Genomic DNA, 18,653 nt, shown 5'->3' on the forward strand with positions numbered 1-18,653 from the left:
TTTAAAGAATCACTGGTGGTTTCTGCCTAGCACATTAATAATATGTTTGTTATTAATGAACCTGGTTTCCCCATTTGCCTTTGCAACTGAGATTTCACCCCTCCAGGAAGCAAGTGCAAACAGCCTGGGTTGCTGTGGCTCTTTGGATTCTCCCCAAAGGTTGTTAGTGTAGCGATTTTTGTAAAACCCAGGTTGAAGGAAATATAACAGGCTGAACCTGTTTTTGGGGAGAGCCCTGTGTGAATTCTTCCCCAAAACAGAATAAATAGCCAGTTATATTTGGGTTGTGTGGAAACCTCTACTACATGGCTACTACATGGCTAGACATTGTTCCTGTCCATATGAAGATTGGAAATGGCAGCTTGAGCATTGCTGTAAAGCCCCTCTCCAATCAGTGGCACACCAGGGCTTTTTTAAAAAAAATCTGGAGGTGGCAACGAGAGGGGAGCAGGACTCTTGCACTTTTAACAACTGTAAAGTTGCTATGCTGATAAAAGTTATACCTGTTAAGTATACCAGTCATGCAGCACTGTTAGAAATGTTACATGAGCTTGCTCCCACCATAACATCCTATTGTCAGCGACTAAGCACTAGAAGAGAGACTTTGAGCTCCTACTAAACTGGTTCTTGGCAGGTTTCATGTGGAAGGTTGCCAACTTTAGATTGCAAAATACCTGGATGTGTTTCGGGTGGAGACTGGGAAGGGGGGTGAGGGAGGAGAGGGACCTCAGCAAGATATAACACCATAGAGTCCACTGTCCTAAACAGGCATATTCTCCAGTGAACTGATCTTTGTAATCTGGAGATCAGTTGTAACAAATGGGTGGGGAGGATTCATGGAGGGGGGAATTCCATTCTTGGTGTCTGCTGACATAGCAGCCAGACTTGGAAAGGATCTCTGCCACTGGCAGTTCAAAAAGTGAGAACACTGTCTGTGCATGCTCAACTACACATTTTTTTCCAATTGGGGGAATTTAAACCCCACAAAATAATATATATATATATATTATTATTCTGCAGACCTAGGGGGTCTCTCAAGTCAGTAGAAACACCTGCTGAGGGTCAATGTGTTGCCTAATCTGTGGATTTAAGTGTCAACAAGCAAAGGGCACACTTCAGAATTAAACATTTCTGGACCTAGGAGATTTCTGGACCCCATCTGGAGAGTGGCAAGTTTAGCTCAGGGAAAACAGGTCTTGCTCATAAAAGGAGTAAAAAAAAGAGTTACTATGCATTATTTGGAGATGTGATCTGTGCATAATTAACATCAACTACTATTTTTATAAGGTAATATCACGTTCCTCGCCCATATACTTTTTTATTTAAAACATCTCTATCCTTCATTCCATCTAGTTGAAGGAAGTTCATCCCTGCCTGTCATCTATAGAGATGGCATAATTTCCATTATATATATGTATGGAGAGAAGACACTGAAGCACTGTTCCTTTCTATCATTATCGTCATCATAAATAGCATGTGAGTATAGCCTGTACTCACAAAGATGCCGGCGTTTTTATATTCCTGAAATTCTCTTTCCAGCAACAGGTAAGCTCTCGAATGCATCTTAACTTAAGGAGTCTTCTTGGTGTTAAAAAGTGACACGGCGAATTAAACGGTATTCTAGAGGAAGAAGCAGTATCTATTAAAGCCGTGGAAGTAAAAGGTTTAGAAAAGCTCATATCTTAAAATCGGTGAAAGGAACCGACTTTGGATGGATTTTCAGGTAGAGGTAAATAGGTTGTTACCTTGTCAATGAAATCCGGAAGAGAGGATCTGAAATAGTCTCTCGTGGGTCATGCAGCCGTAACTCAACAAAGATAGGAAAAGAGGTCACAGAAGTCTCCCTTGATCCCGTGTTAATTTTTATATAGCAGGAAACCTATAGCCACAGCATCCAAAGTAAGGAAAAGACAGAAAACTACTCTGGGCTCTGTGTACAGAGCGCTGCCTAGCAACGGTAATTCTTTCTCTTGTACCAGGGAGAGCGTTTCCTCTCAACCAATCAGCGCATGCCTTTGTTTATTTCTTTTGCCTGTCACCAATCAGGCGCGGTGTTTCAGTTAGGTAAACTAGCTTGTAAAACACAGGAAGAATGCTGTTATGGCTTTTTTCATTCAACTTTCTCTGCAAGGGGATACACTGGCGCTGCTGCCCAAGAATCTATGCGTGGGGGTGGAATCCGCGTTGTACTTTTGAACAATTTAATATTTTAGTTGGGGTTAGTACCTAAAATCTCAGTACTGAATTCTGAATCCTATAAACCTTGGAAACGCTTTTAAGAAGTTTGCCACTGAGATATTGTGATGTAATAACAAGCCCGAAACCAATCTGGTCCTCTGCAACAGCAGATTTTGGCAGAGATCCACGCTCTTACCTTCTTCCAGAGATTTACCGTGCAGTGTAAACCTACTGAAATCCAAGAGCTGGTATCTTATTTTCTGTATCTTAGAATTTTGATAGTAGTTAATTTCCCATGGTAGAGAAACTTTTTAAAACACAGGAAGGTCTACAAAAATGAAATTTAATTAAACATATTTTCTATGTTTATATGCCAGCTATTCATATGTACTGCTCTCAGGCAAGAACATGACGTCTGTTTGAGTGGGCTTCTCTATTTTAGAGGTCTCTCATAGAAGCCCAATGCTCTCCCAATCATGAAAAGTTCTATTTCCCCCCAATTGTGATACACTTTAGCTATGTATTGGACCAATTAAACAAAAGAGACAAAAGGCTGATAGATTCTTTCTATATTGCAAATTTATGTTGGTCACTGGATCATATGAGAGAATTTCAGAAGAAAATGTGTGTGTTTCATAGATTAAAGCAAAGCTTTTGACTGTAGATCAGGCAAAGCTGCGGGTGGTTTTAAAAGAAATTGATGCTCACAACACCACTTTTTTTGATACATAACCTATCAGAGGCATTCCAGGAGGAAATGGCATCTGGGGCAACAACTCCTCCAGCGCCCCCACGCCCCCCCCCCCATGTCCCACTTACCTCAGCCGGTGGAGGCGGTTGGTGGCAGTCCCATGGAGAGAGGCTCCCCTGCCTGAGCCAACAGCCTGCCACAGGCCTGCCGGACACCTGAAACTCTTCTGTCAGCACAGACTGCAGCCAGGCCTGACTTCAGCCCACCCCAGGACTTCTAAGTGGTGCAGAGGCCTAGGGAAGCTGGCCTGGCCAGGGGCTGGACAGAGTGAGCAACCCTGGGGCGCCCTCAGTGGGCTTGTTGGTGGCGGCAGGGGGGGCTTGGTGGCCGGGCTGGGTTGTGTGGCTGTGGGCTACGCTGGCAATGGGGGGAGGCTGGTGAGCCTGGGCAGTGCCGCCTCCAAGGGGGTGTGGCTGAGGGAGCACGGGGCTGTGGAGCAGGCCAAGCTGGTGAGTGGCTACCATTGGCTGGACCTGTGAGGTGCCAGGCGGGTGGGCAGGCAATGTGGGCATTGGTGTTGTCGGTGCTGGTGCTGTTGGTGGTGTGGGGGCAATTTTGCGCCCTCATGTGATGTAATTGGTGGCGCCCGGGATCAATTGACCCACCATGTCCCTCTGGCAGATACTCCACTGTAACCTATACTCTGGACAAGAGGCTACTAATAGGACAGAATGTGGAGGAACAGAATGGTTTCCAACTGGCAAAGGTGTCAGACCAGGATGGATTTTATCTCCCTGTCTCTTCAATCTATATGCAGAATTTATTGTAAGGAAATCTGGATTCGGTTCAGATGAAGGTGGAGAGAAAATTGGTGGAAGGAATATTAGCAATTTGAGATATTCAGATGATACCACATGCATTGGCTCCAGGTAGAATTTCAAGGCCCTAGCTTTAACATTTAAAACCCTTAACAGTCTGGGGCCAGCATATCTGCGAGACTACCTCTCCCGATATGTCCCCCAGAGAGAGCTCTTCGCTCTGCCAATAACAACTTGCTGCAGGTCCTTGGCCCAAGAAGTGTCTGGCTGTCTTCAACTAGAGCCAGGGCTTTCTTGGCCCTGGTCCCAGCTTGGTGGAATGCTCTGTTGAATGAGACCAGGGTCCCGTAGAAGTTATCACAACTCCACAGGGCTTGTAAGACAGAGCAATTCTGCCAGGTCTATAGTTGAGGACAGCAACGGAGTTGATATATCCAGCTAGCTGGCCTCCCTCTCCCTCTTGTCACCCCCCTTTCCCCATCTTTAAATTGGAGGAGGGGATTAGTATACTCTGGTTTGTTTTAGCACCTTCTTTATATGAATTTTATAATGGTATTTTATGATTTTTATAATTGTATTTTATCTATGCTGTTAGCCACTCTGGATCCACTTTGGCAGGAAGAGTGGGATAATACATTTAACAACAACAATAGCAGAAAATAGTGAAGACTTGAAATGGCTATTGATGAAGGTTAAAGCAGAAAGTGCCAAAGCAGGATTACAGCTGAACATCAAGAAGATAAAAGTAATGACTACTGAAGAATTACACAGTTTCAAAGCTGATGATGGACAAACTGAAATTGTTCAATATCTTCTATCAATCAGTCAAATTGCAACCAAGAAATCAAAAGGAGACTGAGACTGAGAAGGGCAGCCATGGAGGAATTACAAAAAGATCCTTAGCTGTGCAATCCAAAGATGTTGGAATGAAGCTGCATTGGAAGCGGTGGAAGGATTGCACCATTGCTCATGGCTCTCAGTTTGCAAGGCTTGAGCAAGGCTGTTAATAGTAGGACATTTTTAAGGTCATTAATTCATGAGGTTGCCATCAGTTCAAAGTGGCTTGACAGCATCACATATACGAACACACACTGCTCCCAGGTGGCTATTAAATATATAGTTAGCCCTAATGGATGTAAAAGGAAGATTGCACCAGAGAAATGCAAGAAGTACTGAAGCAGAGTAGGTCCCGCTGTAGATACTACAGGTGCTTTTAATAAATCTAGTTTTTGCAGAAGCCTTTTTTTTATATGGAGCCTCAATATTGTGTCTGTGTTTTTAATATTCTCTATTACCTCAGCCATTTTTTATTATTTCAAGATCAAACAGAAAGAAATTTGATTGGTCATATAGGCTGTATTATCTTCTCTCATAAAAATATAAAGTTATAAAAAGTTATTGTTGAAATTCTTTGTTCCCCACAGTTTGTAGTCAAGGGGCTAGCAAAGGCTGAAGCTGTGGTGAATGATGATCATGTCAACTGAACATCCAGCCAGAAGGGAGACCTCTTTAGAAAACCCACGGATGTGGTTTGTATGAGTAAGAGCCATGCGGCCAGTCTCCAGTATTATTTTTTGATATAGCAATTTTTGCTGTGTGCATCATAAAGAAGATAGTTTAACTGCTTTATTTACTGTTGGTTGGGAAAAATATCTACAAAAGAGGGAAAGAAGGGGGTGAACATGTAAAAAAATTTACACTAGTACAGGGCTATACATCTTCATCCCCTTTAGTGTTTGATCTATCTGTAGTCCTGAGATTTTGATGTAGCAAACTTTATAGAGTAGGAAGAAAACAGTGCTCTTCTTCCCTTCAGGTTCTTAACAAGTTTGAATTCATGGAAGAAAGCAAGACTGGACATGGCCCACCCACCCTAACAGAGGGAGAGGAAGGGGAGGGAGGGGGGCATGCAAGGGAAGAGAGGGAGGAGAGGGGTGGCATGAAAGGGAGGGGAGGGAGTGGCATGCAAGGGGGAGGGAGGGGAGGGGGCCCGGCATCTGGACATGGCCTACCCACCCTAGCAGAGGGAGGGGAGGGAGGGGTGGCATGCAAGGAAGGAGAGGGAGGGGTGGCATGCAAGGGAGGGGAGAGAGGGGGAAGGGATGGCATGCAAGGAAGGGGAGGGAAGAAGGGGTGGCATGTAAGGGAGAGGAGGGAAGGGGCAGACTACGTGGCAGACTGTTTTGGCCAGGATTCAAAAACAGTTTGCAATATGGCATAAAGGTCAGTAGTTCAAATGAAAAAATTAAGCATCTCATTGGGCTAGCATTAACTCCTGGAATGATCTTAGAAACTCACTGAGTCCTGGTCTATGTTAACCACGTTACTGTAGAAAGCCACCCAAACAAAGCCCTGTACATGTTACAGTGAATGCATATATACTATCCATGTAGAGTGTGCACATGCAGATTCTTACATTATATTCAACGTGTGTACAACTGTACATGCAACAGGAATCACACATTTATTTTAATATTTACAGTACAGCCCATTTTAGCAAATGGGCTGTACTGTAAATAGACAAGGGACTGATTGGGCTGGTGGAGGCCTGCCACTTTTCCTGTCCGCTCACCTTTTCCAGCTGCTTCTCTGTGCCCCTCACTGACTTACCTTTCACTTCTGCTGGGTAAATCTTTGCCTTGGTCTTTAGGGTAGGGAAAGATGGCGAGGGAATGGGGAGGGTGCTTTCTGGCCCGGTGGGGAGGGTGGATTCCCACCACGGACGTGGCTTGGCTATTGGGGTGGGTGGGGGGAAGTAGGCTGGCTGGCTTTTCGTTTGGGGTGGGTGGAGGCCAGGGCCAGAAACTGTATGAGAGTGGTAAGCAGGATGTAATTTTAAATCTAAGACTCAGGGGCGTAACGAGGCAGCCCTGGGCAAACTGTAGCCCTGGGCAAAACCTGAGTTGGATGCCCCCCCCCCACCATGGGCGGCCACTCCACCATGACCAAATTTTTTTGCACCAGGACATTGGTGCCTGCAGGGGGTGCATTTTTATTGGTGCATATCAGCACCAATATTTCAGCGTATCATCAGGAGACTGTCCTTATGCTACTCCCCAAGTTTGGTGAGGTTTGGTTCAAGGAGTCCAAAGTTATGGACTCCCAAAGGGGGTGCCCCATCCCCCATTGTTTCCAACGGGAGCTAATAGGAGATGGGGGCTACAGTTTTGAGGGTCCATAACTTTGGCCCCCCTGAACCAAACTGCACCAACCCTGGGGGGTATCATCAGGACAGTCTCCTGATGAGACCCTGAAAGTTTTGAGACTGTGCCTTCAGAAATGCCCCCCCTCCTGCAAACCCATGGACAGCAATACAAAAAACTCAATGCAGAACAAAGATTCTTGGGCAAATTTCTGGGATGTTCCTGCAAGGGGCGCATTTTTGGAAACTGTCCTTATGGTACCCCCAAAGTTTGGTGCAGTTTGGTTTAGGGGGTCCAAAGTTATGGGCCCTCAAAGGGAGTGCCCCATCCCCCATTCTTTGCTAAGGTGATGGGGGCTACCCTTTGAGAGTCCATAACTTTGGCCCCCCTGAACCAAACTGCACCAAACTTGGGGGGTGCCATCATCTCCAGATGATACCCTGAAATTCTGGTGCCGATACATCCAAAAATGCACCCCCTGCAGGAACATCCTAGAAATTTGCCCAAGAATCTTTGTTCTGCATTGAGTTTTCTGCATTGCTATCAATGGGGGTTGCAGGCTGTGGAGGGCACATTTCTGAAGGCACAGTCTCAAAACTTTCAGGATCTCATCAGGAGACTGCCCAAATGATACCCCCCAGGTTTGGTGCAGTTTGGTTCAGGGGGGCCAAAGTTATGAACCCGCAAAACTGTAGCCCCCATCTCCTATTAGCTCCTATTGGAAACAATGGGGGATAGGGGCACCCCCTTTGGGAGTCCATAACTTTGGACCCCCTGAACCAAACCTCACCAAACCTGGTGGGTAGCATAAGGACAGCCTCCTGATGATACGCTGAAATTTTGGTGCCGCTAGCCTAAAAACTGCGCCCCCTGCAAAAATGGAAAACCACTAAAATACCCAAAAACGAACCCAGCATTTTGATGCCCCCCACAAGGTGATGCCCTGGGCAGCTGCCCACCTTGCCCAATGGGCATTACGCCAGTGCTTAGACTTGAATAGTTATATTATGATTTAGGAAATGTTTTATATTACAAGAGTGGTTTAATAACCAGCAGAAGTATATACAGATCAATTTCGAAATACCTTCTGTTACATGGAAGACTTAGTGCAAAGGCCTTAGTTAGCAGATCAATATAAATAATATGGTAATTAAATGCAACAAACTGTGTGGAAGATATAATTATCACCATATCTTTCAAGGCATCTCCAGATAGTTAAAAAAATGAGAATCAGACCAAGAAATGAAAAGTATGGATGTATTTTCAATTCTGCTATACAAAACAAACACATTTTTGTGCAAAAGATTTTGAAAGGCTTACTGTCAAGTATCCAAAATGTAACCAGTCTTTATGTGTGTAACCAAAAAGAAAACTATTTAGCCTGAATTGCAATAAACGCAGTATTTTAAAAATTACAGTGGTTTCAAAATAATCCAAACCTGTTATACCTGAATAGATTTCAGTAATACAAATGCAATATTTTCTAATAAAAAAGTTAATTCTAATTCACATTATTTGAAATGACATACAAACGTTATCATAAACAATTCCAGAAAATGGTTGTATAGACCTGATGGAATGTAGATGTCCCATTTCAAGGTTATCACAACAAATATTATGTGTATTATTTGATACAATAAATATTCTTGAGCAAATTGATTGTCTATTATAAAATAAGAATTTAGATTTTTTTAATTAGAGGGTTGCATAGCAACAAGTTACAAAGTTCTATTGCAACTACAAATATAAAGTAAAGAAATATATTTTTCCAATCATTTGTGTTATGCAGTGCTATGTATTTGACACAGCATTTCTAAGCAGGTCTGCTCAGAATCCTACGTAGGTCTACTCAATAGGATTTACTTCCAGTAGTGTTCTCAGGATTGCCATGCTAGCAGATCTTCTCTGATGGTTCTTGTAGTCCAGCTGTATCTTATTTGTACAATTCTGTATCAAGAACACATTTTATGCCTTATAAATTTTGAGTTTATGCATGATTTACATTCATCATTAGGTAGGCAAAATCTTTGCATGGTATCAAAATATATATTATATGAGAAAATCATTATTGAGTTTTGCAGTCTATTTTTAACACTGAAAAGCAGCCATGGAAGGGGAAAGGGCAAATTAGACAGGGGCCATGGCACAGAGGGAAGGGAATTTAACCATTTCTCTCTCACAAACTGTTGGGAGGTGGTTAAAAGGAGAAATATCTGTTGTATCAATCTTTCCTACAACATTCCTAACAGAAATCTGGGTAGAGTGGAATGGAGATTATTTCATTTAGGAAAACAACATAAGAAAAAAGTTAATCCCCCCATCTCTTGATTGAACCCCCCTCCCACTATTTTGTAGGTTTTATTAAGAGATCTGATTGTAAATTTTCCATATAATGCATTAGTTTGAAATAATGTATCCATTTATTATCCAAATTGAACTTTAATGTATCTCAACATTCTTGTCTAGAATGGACACTGATTTTATGTGGATGGAGTTTCCAAAGAAAAATAGCAGGTCATGTCTCACTGTGTACCACTAGACTGAAATAAAAACAATGGTCGTTTCCGCACGAATGCGGAAGCAGCCGGGTCGGCATACTTAACGCCGACCGGACGACACTAGGACCGTCCGCATGGACGGTCCTAGAAAGAGCCGGGCAACCGGCGCCGCGGAGCGCCGGCGCCCGGCCAAACCGCCGTGTCCCCGGGCCTCCGGCGTGTCGCCGAGGCCTGGGGACACGCCCCCTGGCCCTGCGCGCCTGCTCCAGCGGCGGAGGGCAGGGGGGCGTGTCCCCAGGCCTCGGCGACGCGCCGGAGGCCCGGGGACAAGGTAAGTACAGGGAGGGGGGGGGGAAGCACCGGGAAGCCGCTGCCGTTCGTACGGCAGCAACTTCCAGTCGGCGTTTCCCCAACGCTTCCGAGCACACTGGGGAAACGCCGGTGTGGGAATGGGCGGGTGGCGCGAGGGTGGCGCGGCTGCGACGCAGCTGTGCCCCCTGTGCGAATGGCGGCCTGGGGACGGTCTTTGGATTTCTAGCTTAAATGATCAGGCACTTGCTCCTCTTTCAATTGAGGGTGCTCAAAGCACATGAAATAAAACAAGTGTCAAACCACCATAGTTCAGGAGTGTAGCAAAGGGTCAAATGAGATGACATGTTGGAAGAGCTCCAGAACATTTTTAATTGTAAAAAGGAAGCACTTGATTCAGGACTTTCTACCTGAGTCATTTTCCTAATCAACAAAGAGATGATGGAAGCTGTATTTTTCCCTTTAGGAAAACACAATGTGCTTCCCTGATTGGGCTAAGTCGCAAGTCCAAGGAGGGGACAACAGATCCCTCCTTCCTGTTCAATGTTTAATTTTAAAAAATGTTTTTGTATGCATTTTAGCATCCTGACTTGGATATCCAGGCTAGCCTGATCTTTTCAGATCTCAGAAGGACAGCATGGTTGACCATGGCAAGTATTTGGGTGGGAGACCTCGAAGGAATACAGGGATCATGACTTGCAAGCAGGCAGTGGCAAACCACTTCTGAATGTCTCTTGCCTTGAAAGCCCACAAGGCGAAAACATTTTTTGCTTTGTTTTTAGTTGTTTTAATGATGTGTAGGGTTTTTTTTGGGGGGAGGGTAATAGTTTTACAATATAATTTTATTATGTATATTTTAATTGTTACCCACCTTGGTTGCCTTGTGAGGGCAGAATGGTGGGGTATAACTTTTGTAAAATAAAATAAATGAAAATAAACTGAAGCAGGAAAATGGCGTGGAGAAAAATTAAACCCTCCTGATGCCTCAGCCTTGATTAACATCACCTAACTCCGATTGTTACTACTGTTTATTAATAAATCTTTCAGTGCTTCATCTTGTTTTACTGTAACTGTTCTAAGCACCTGGTCATAATACTTCATTCATAACAATGAAAATATTAATATACATGTTCAGAAAAATAAGGCTGCTGAGGCAAAAACCACTCGATTAAAACTACTGTGATTAAATAAAAAGTGTCACAGTCAACTTTTTTCTTTAAAAAATGACACAAAGATTTTACTCCTCACTTATTTAAAAGTTTGCCTTAATACCTGTAAATTACATGTATAATGAAGATGTCATTTTTAAAAAGTTGGTTGGCAACTCTTTATCATGTTAAGAACAAATGAACTTCACAGAAGATACTTATTGCAAATGTCTTTTTATACAACCAGAAGAACCTCCAATAAAATATTTGAATATAAAACTCTCCTACAATTTCTAGTCCATATTGTAAAAAGTTTTATTTACATAAGCCTGACATTTACATATCTGCTGAAATCACAGATTCATTATGTCCATGAATACTGGAATCTCCTAATAAAGATGCCTGTTTGGAGTCAATTTTGTAAGGTTTCTGAGTTTTATTTCCAAACACAGTTATACTAATCCCACTTGGATGATTTGGCATTGACATATGAGAGAGCAAAGGAATATTTGCATCTTGATTGGATCCTGAAGAGGGCAAGCTAGTCACGTGACCGGTGCTTGTTGATCCACTTGCACTGCTTGGTGAACGGCTCTTTGGTGGAGGACAGTGTTGAACTACCCTTGGTGGACCTGCAGGCTGATAGTGAGCGGCTGGAAAAGCAGCATATCCTGGAGGAATAGGATACCCATTGATGGGAATAAAGCGCTGATTTTGAGACATTGGTGGGCCAATGAATCCAGCAATTTGGCCTTGTGGTATGCCCTGTGCTTGGAACATGAAGTTAGGGTACCTAGGGTTACTTAGGTTGCTAACTGGGCTTGCACTAAGAGAAGTTGTTTGAGTGGTAGCATTTCCACCAGAAGGAGTAGTGGAACTAGTATGACTTGACAGCCCTTCCCAAGATCGCAGCCTAGCATGGATATCTTTGAATCTTGGTCTCCGAGATGGCAGCTCATGCCAGCATTCTGTCATTAAGTTGTACATTCTGGGAGGGCAATCTTCTGAACATGGTAAAAGTTGTCGTTTCCTTACCATTTCTATAACTTCTTGGTTGCTAAATCCATAGTAGGGTTGGAGACCAAAGCTGAAAATCTCCCATAGTACAACACCAAATGACCAGATATCTGAATCAGAAGAGAACTTGCCATACAAAATTGCTTCAGGGGGCATCCATCGAATGGGCAAGAGAGACTTGTTTTGTACTCTGTAATAATCTGCAGAGTATATTTCCCTTGATAATCCTAGATCAGAAATCTTTATATAGAGCTGTTCCCCAATTAAAATATTGCGAGCAGCCAGATCTTTATGGACAAAAAAGTGACTTGATAAGTATTCCATCCCTGCTGCAATCTGGACTGCTATGTGCAAGAAATCACCATGATCCAGACTGGATTTTACAGTGCCATCTTCATCACTACTACATCCAACATCTGAATGTGGTGACCTCATAATAAGAAATTCATGGAGGTCCCCTTGATTCATGTATTCAAAAAGCATGCAGACTGGTTGCTCTTGAGTCACAACACCGAGGAGACAAACAATGTTAGGGTGATGGAGCTCTGCCATCAAAGAGGCTTCCTGCTGGAACTCCGCCCACTGCTGTGGATTGCTGCAGTCCTTTAGAGTCTTGATTGCAACCAGTTGAGCATGGTCCATGCCTGGTAGATAAAGGTGTCCCTTGTAGATTTTGCCAAAAACGCATTCACCCAACTCTTCCATAAAACGGACAGCAGAAAGTGGCAGTTCCTTAGCTTTGCTCTGTTAAAAAGAAGACAAAAGATGTCAAAGGTCATTTTGGGTCCATGTCATATTGCCATAGATCTGAAAGTATATGAAGCGCTTGGAACAGAGGTACAACAGTGTTTCTCAAGAAGACTTCACAGTCTTCACCTGCTCTATAAGGAAGCTGAATATGCATCTCCAGTTTAAATGAATGAATGAATGAATGAATGAATGAATGAATGAATGAATGAATGAATGAATGAATGATATAAAAAATGACAACAATTTGATACATATGAACTTTCATCTTTTTTGCAAGAAGTAGGTGACAACAGTAATTAAGAGAGAAATCAATGGCCAGGCCTATAGGAAGCTGAGTGACATCTTTCCTACTACTCTTAAGCTACAGATCCCTGCAGTACTGCCAAAACAGTGTGGCAGAAAAGGGGGTGGGAGCAGAATCGGCTATACTTTATTATCATTTAAACATAACACTCAGATCAGAATCCCAATTTTCCTGACCACTTACAAATTTTAGATAAAAACTGTGAATTAATATATTGCAGAGGCCTTTAAACAAGCAGCCAGTTGACTGTGTAGTGATGGCAGGAAATTAGCTGTATTGTTGAGAAACAGATGGTTTACATTATACAAATCCTTTAGGCTAAAACTTGTTTAGGTCTGGCATATTGTAAATTATATTTTAGTAATGAAACTGAAATGACCTCTGTCTAACCTCAGGCAGAGTTTCTCTGCTTTAGCCAACCTAGTGGAAAACTATGTTAAGAAAATGAAGTTATAGAGTTTTGGCAGGAAGGGGATTCATTTTAAGTTAAGCAGTTATAAATCTGTTTAGTTTCTGTTTGACAAGTATTTGTCATATGGTGATACAAAAAATGCAAAGATGTGTAAAACACATATGAGGAATCATGCCAAAGTATACTAAGAACAAAGGGAATCCATCAGGGACACCCTGGCTCCATCAGTAGCTTCTATTAGATAAGTGACAAGAGTGGATACAATTTATTACATTATGTAAGGTAATTAAAGCTGGAATCCTAAAAAAATTAAAGCTGCAATCTTAGAGCCTCCTTTACTAAATTGGAACTGATTTCTGAGTATACCTGCTTAGCTTGGGTCCCTAAATCTCTTACATAAAACCAAGGTTTTTAGTCCTGTTTTACATTGAAACAGTAAACATATATCTAAACACAAGATAGTTCCACGTTCAAAGAAGCTTTTTTTTGGTATTTTATATAAGGTCAACATGGCATTTTAGGAAAATCACAGCAAAATTATTGCTTATTTTAATATGTATTTATAAAAATCAGCCAGCTGCAGCTAGCAATTAGAAAATTTATAAACAGTAAGCATATATCCCCTCCAGGGTAACTCCTAGGGCTGTTCTTCCCATCACATCTCTTTTTGCTTATTTCCCCCTCCTCTGCTGTCCTCAACCTCCCATGCCCCATACAGAACAATAAACATCGCTCAGTCTTAATCAGGGTATTACTATGGGGTGGGATCACCTTAAAAATATAGTTTTCCTGCATACTAGGGATTCCCCCAAATATGTAGAAATTCCCACCTGGTCTGTGGTAATCCCTGTTTTGTTTTCCTGCTGTAAGCACTCAGTAATGATCTCTGATACTAGAGGGAACAAAATATGACCTATAATGAAATGGGGGAGGGGGAGAGATATTTTGACGTCAAGCCTCCCCGTCCCCCAAGTCTTCCTCAAGCATTCTCTGAGCTCACAGGGGCTTTGGTTATGTAATTTCTTATCCCTCTTTTTGTCCTTTGACACTAGCTATTCCCATCCCTTCTCAAGGGGTTTTCACTTATTTTTGCAGGGTTTTCCTTTGCCTTTTGATTAATTTATATTTTTAAGGACATTCCCTGAATAAGAAGACCTACCCTCACCCTGGTTGGCAGGGAGTCTAGTTTTGGTGCCTTCATGACTGGCATGGGAGGCAGCCATCTTAGCATTAGATATAGTGATGAAAGAACAAAAGTGTTGGGAGAGACCAAAATGCTAAAGATTCTTTTGAGATAAAAAAAAGGTTTCACATAAGTAATTAAGCATTTTATTTTCTGGGACATTTGTGTGGTTGTACCTTTGGTTTGTATGCATTTAGCATAGACATTTCTACATTCTGCCCTCTGACATGCTTGGGTTGTCTTTGAACAGGTGGAGAGGAAGACTTCTGGTTGTTGCGACAAATACAGATGAAGAAAAACAGCAAAGCAATAGCTAGAGGAATTGTAACACTTGGCACCAGAATATATAGAATTTCCATTTTATTCTTCTCCTTGGAGTCCTTTGTGTCTAATTCAGAAAAACAAAAAAGCAAGAATGACTACAATAATAGACAGAAAAACATATAATCACATACAAAGGAAGAATCCTTGCAATATTATTGTAAGCCATTTTAAAAACACAAAGAAAGGAAGGATATAATTTTTTCATGAATGAATAAATCAGTCCAAATTGAGCATATTATGATGAATCAGCTTTTATTTAAAGGCACTTTTTCCTATTCACGTGGTATAGTGGTTAAGAGCAGTGGACTCTAACCTAGTGAACCAGGTTTGTTTTCCCACTCCTACACATGAAGCCTACTGCATGACCTTGGCCTAGTCCCAGTTCTTTCAGAACCTTCTCAGCCCTAACAGGATATCTGTTGTGAGGAGAGGAAGGGGAAAGAGTTTGTAAGACACTCTGAGACTCTTAAATGTTGAGAAAGTGAGGTTTAAATCCAAACTCCACCTCTGCCTCCTCCTCTTCTTGTCTGAATAGTCATATCACAAGAACTCTTTCCCAACTATCTGTCCCTGCTATTCCTCTGAACCTTTCTCCTTTGATCTTTTAGGTGAGTAACTGAGCTAGATCCAGCAGTTTTCCACTGACATAGACCATTCCTTCACTTTTCTTTACCACAGTGGCCCCTTTTGACTCTGAAAAGGTTATGCTAGGAACTAAGGGAACTGCATGAACAAGCAACCAAGCAGGATGATGGGACAGCAGCTAGGAAGGGAACTGGACAAGATTATCTCTCTTATCTCTTCTGCCACCAGAGAGCTGATCAGATTCAAAACCCTGTTTGGGAAAAGCTTTTTAAAAAGTCAATATTATTTCACACAAATGTATTCAACAATTACAGGGTACTAAATGAACTTTGTGGAGCCTTTCTTAAATGTCCTAAAAATAATATCTTTATAATTAGTGTTGGATTTTCTGTATTTATAAAAAGCCTGAAACATGTCAGGGGTCTTGTAGGGTGTTTCAGTGCTGAACACTTGACAATAGTTAAGAAATGATGTAAGCTTGGCCAAACTATCTGCGGCTGCCTGACAATGGGAGACAAACAAGACGCTTGAAGTACTAAATAAAGAGCTAATTGAACTTTTAACGCGGTATTCTGGTACAGCAGCACTTTTTACAGCTCAAGATGTCCTATCTATGGGGAAAAAAAAGTAAAGTAAGTTGTTTTCTTTGCACAACATGGGCTTCTATAAGCAACATCTTACAAATGCCCGCATATAGCCCATAGAATGGCTAGCTGCCTATGAGTCTCTTCTGCACAAGTAAAATTTGGCTGAAGCATTCTGAGTGTATTGGGAAACTGCCAACAATTTCACAAAGCCAGCTAGGCATGCAATAGATTGGCCAAGCCAAATTAGATGGAATGTTATCTCTGTCTTTTAGGTAAATATCCATGTTAACACAGAATATTTTGGAAGCCAATATTATTTGGAGCACTGTAGATTATGATAGTCAGCATTGTTTTGCTTGCATGAGCCCCCTTTTCCTAAAATTCAGGTGTAGGCTTGTTCTCAGTTTTTTTTTTATTTCACTTTGCCGCTACAGGGCAAAATAACTTTGTTTTCTTCATCTAGTTTCATTCTTATGCCATCAATATGGCAGTCTCTTTTCCTTTTGCTTACAAGTCACATCTGAATTACGGTGACCTTGTAGGGTTTTTCAGGCAAGAGATGTTCACAGGTGGTTTCGCATTGCCTGCCTCTACCTCATCATAACATTGCCTTGGAGGCAGTGGCAAAGCTATAATGGGGACATCCGGGGACATTTGCCCCGGGGCAACCCAGTTAAGTCACGTGGGGGGCGCAAAATCGCCACCCACACCCCTCCCCCTTACCCCCTCGGCCTTGCCCCGCCCCAACAGACTGCTCCCAACAGAGCTGGCTGATGGAGCAGTCTGTTGGAGACTGCCCCGCCTCCAGCAGAGCTGGCTGAAAGAGCAGTCTGCTGGGGAGGGGCCAGGCCAAGGAGGGAAAGAGGCCCAGCCCTGCCAGGCTGCCTGAGACCACCCCAGCACCAAAGGTAAGTGGGGCGTGAGGGAAGGGGCATGACCTGGCCCGGCAGAACCCTCCCCTCCTTCTTCCCCCACCCAAAAAGCCCAGCTGGGCCTGCAGGGGCCCGGCAGAACCCTCCCCTCCCTCCCCCCTGACCCCAAAAGCCCAGCCGGGCCTGCAGAGGCCCGGCAGAAGCCTTCACTCTCTCCTCCCCCACCCTAAAAGCCCCGCTGGGCCTGCTATGGGCAGTGCCAGCTCTCCAGCGCCCACCCACCCCCAGCCAGGCTGCTCTGCCCATGGATAACAGGATCCATGGGCAGACCCAGTTCTCCTTGCCCCCACCCCCACCCCCAATCCCCTTTGAAATGACCTGGTGCAAAAAAAATTATTGTTTGGTTGGGGAGGGTGGTTGCCCATGGGAGCATGGGGGCGCAAAACTCAAATTGTGCCCCGGGCTCCATTCTTCCTAGCTACACCTCTGCTTGGAGGTCTCTCATCCAAATATTTGTCATGGTCAACCCTGCTTCTGAGATCTTATGAGATCAGGTTACCTGTTTGATATTTATTTTTATTTTAATACATGGCTTTCCATATATATGACTCACATATGCCAGTAATTTAATTAGCTTCCCTATTGAGTTTTCTGAAAAATGCAGGAGGCTTGTACCTATTTGGAACTCCACCGATTAATATTGTCATGGATAATTTAAAGCATTCAGGGGACCTTACAAACATTGTCTTAATAAACCTTGCAACAACACCATACGGTATGCCAGTAGCAACCGGAAGCCTCTTGCCTCCAAGTCTTGCATATAAGACTGCCTTATACGGCATCATATTGTCAAGCCAAATCCTGCCTACTACAACTCCACCAGCAGAGGTCTTGCACCTATGATAGGCAAGTCTCAGTGAGGTAGACCTTCAACTGAAGTAGCACAGCAGAGGGCTCTTCCCATTCACCAAGGAAAGATAAAATATTACGAAGAGAGGAAGAAATTCAGTTTTTTAAATGTATGATTTATGGACCTTATGGTAAGTCTAATAAGTAATTTGGTACTCCACAGTTCACACATAGAGAGCCACATCCACTATTACCACCAGCTAAAAGAGCCACATGACTGCTGTATGCCCTTCACCCTGTCCCACCAAACATTCACCCAAAATAATATATGAATACTAAATATACAACTATAACTGTTTTATTTACCAGAGTACCTCTGTCTATGTAAGGCTGTCTCCCCTATCATGATTGACCTTAGTCAGCCCTTGTGTATCTGGGGTAAGGGGAAGGACTTCTCTCTCAGCCTTCTTACATTTTTCTCAGCATGAGGAATGGCAGCTCAGGTGATACAGTGAGATTACAAAGGTGTCCATAGAGAACAAACTGATGCTGGAGAAAGGGGAGTAAAACTACCAGCACCACACTGTGGTCTGCTTCATGTTTTTCCAAGTGGCTAGCAAGGTGATGGTGGTTTTCCTCTCTCTTCCCCACCTCTCTTCTCCCCTTGGTAGCTGTTTGTGTTCGGCAATGAAACAGCAGAGATTGTGGAGAAGGGTGGGGGTGGTTGGAGTCAATGTTCCATCCCTAACATGAGGCCTACGCCTCAAGGAGGCTTGCAGTTTACCCTTCTTCCAGTCCCTGTAATGGTGGCTGTTTCAAGGTGCAAATCACTTCCCAAACACAAGCCCTTCTTGGCAATAGCACAGCTCACCTTTCTGGAACATGGAATAGATGCCACCCTGGTGAAAGGTGCTCAGAAGAGCCACAGGTGTCATGTCAAAGAGAGATGCGTAGCTCCTGAGCCACTGAGTATCACTCACATGAT

At 43.1% G+C, this 18,653-nt stretch overlaps 2 protein-coding genes across 8 annotated transcripts in view; both read right to left on the bottom strand.

Moving 5' to 3' along the window:
- UBE2U (ubiquitin conjugating enzyme E2 U) overlaps positions 1-1,936 on the bottom strand; it is a 53,412-nt gene extending 51,476 nt beyond the window's left edge. For 3 of the 6 annotated variants that reach the window (XM_048495912.1, XM_048495911.1, XM_048495910.1), the window contains exons 1-2: positions 1,746-1,936; positions 1,498-1,620 (exon numbers count right to left, since the gene is read on the bottom strand). In XM_048495912.1, coding sequence (XP_048351869.1) covers positions 1,498-1,563 — 66 coding nt within the window. In that variant the 5' untranslated portion in view covers positions 1,564-1,620; positions 1,746-1,936. Of the gene's footprint in view, positions 1-1,497; positions 1,623-1,745 lie in introns of those variants that run through there. The other 3 variants (XM_048495915.1, XM_048495914.1, XM_048495913.1) reach the window with 2 other exon arrangements.
- Positions 1,937-10,454: 8,518 nt separating this feature from the next.
- Positions 10,455-18,653, bottom strand: part of ROR1 (receptor tyrosine kinase like orphan receptor 1) — a 204,264-nt gene continuing 196,065 nt past the window's right edge. For both annotated transcript variants that reach the window (XM_048496938.1, XM_048496939.1), the window contains exons 8-9: positions 14,628-14,839; positions 10,455-12,546 (exon numbers count right to left, since the gene is read on the bottom strand). In XM_048496938.1, the coding sequence (XP_048352895.1) occupies positions 11,122-12,546; positions 14,628-14,839 (1,637 nt within the window). In that variant the 3' untranslated portion in view covers positions 10,455-11,121. The remainder of the gene's footprint in view (positions 12,547-14,627; positions 14,840-18,653) is intronic.

This window comes from Sphaerodactylus townsendi, linkage group LG05, assembly GCF_021028975.2.
Source record: "Sphaerodactylus townsendi isolate TG3544 linkage group LG05, MPM_Stown_v2.3, whole genome shotgun sequence".
In the NCBI taxonomy this organism is placed as follows: domain Eukaryota; kingdom Metazoa; phylum Chordata; class Lepidosauria; order Squamata; family Sphaerodactylidae; genus Sphaerodactylus; species Sphaerodactylus townsendi.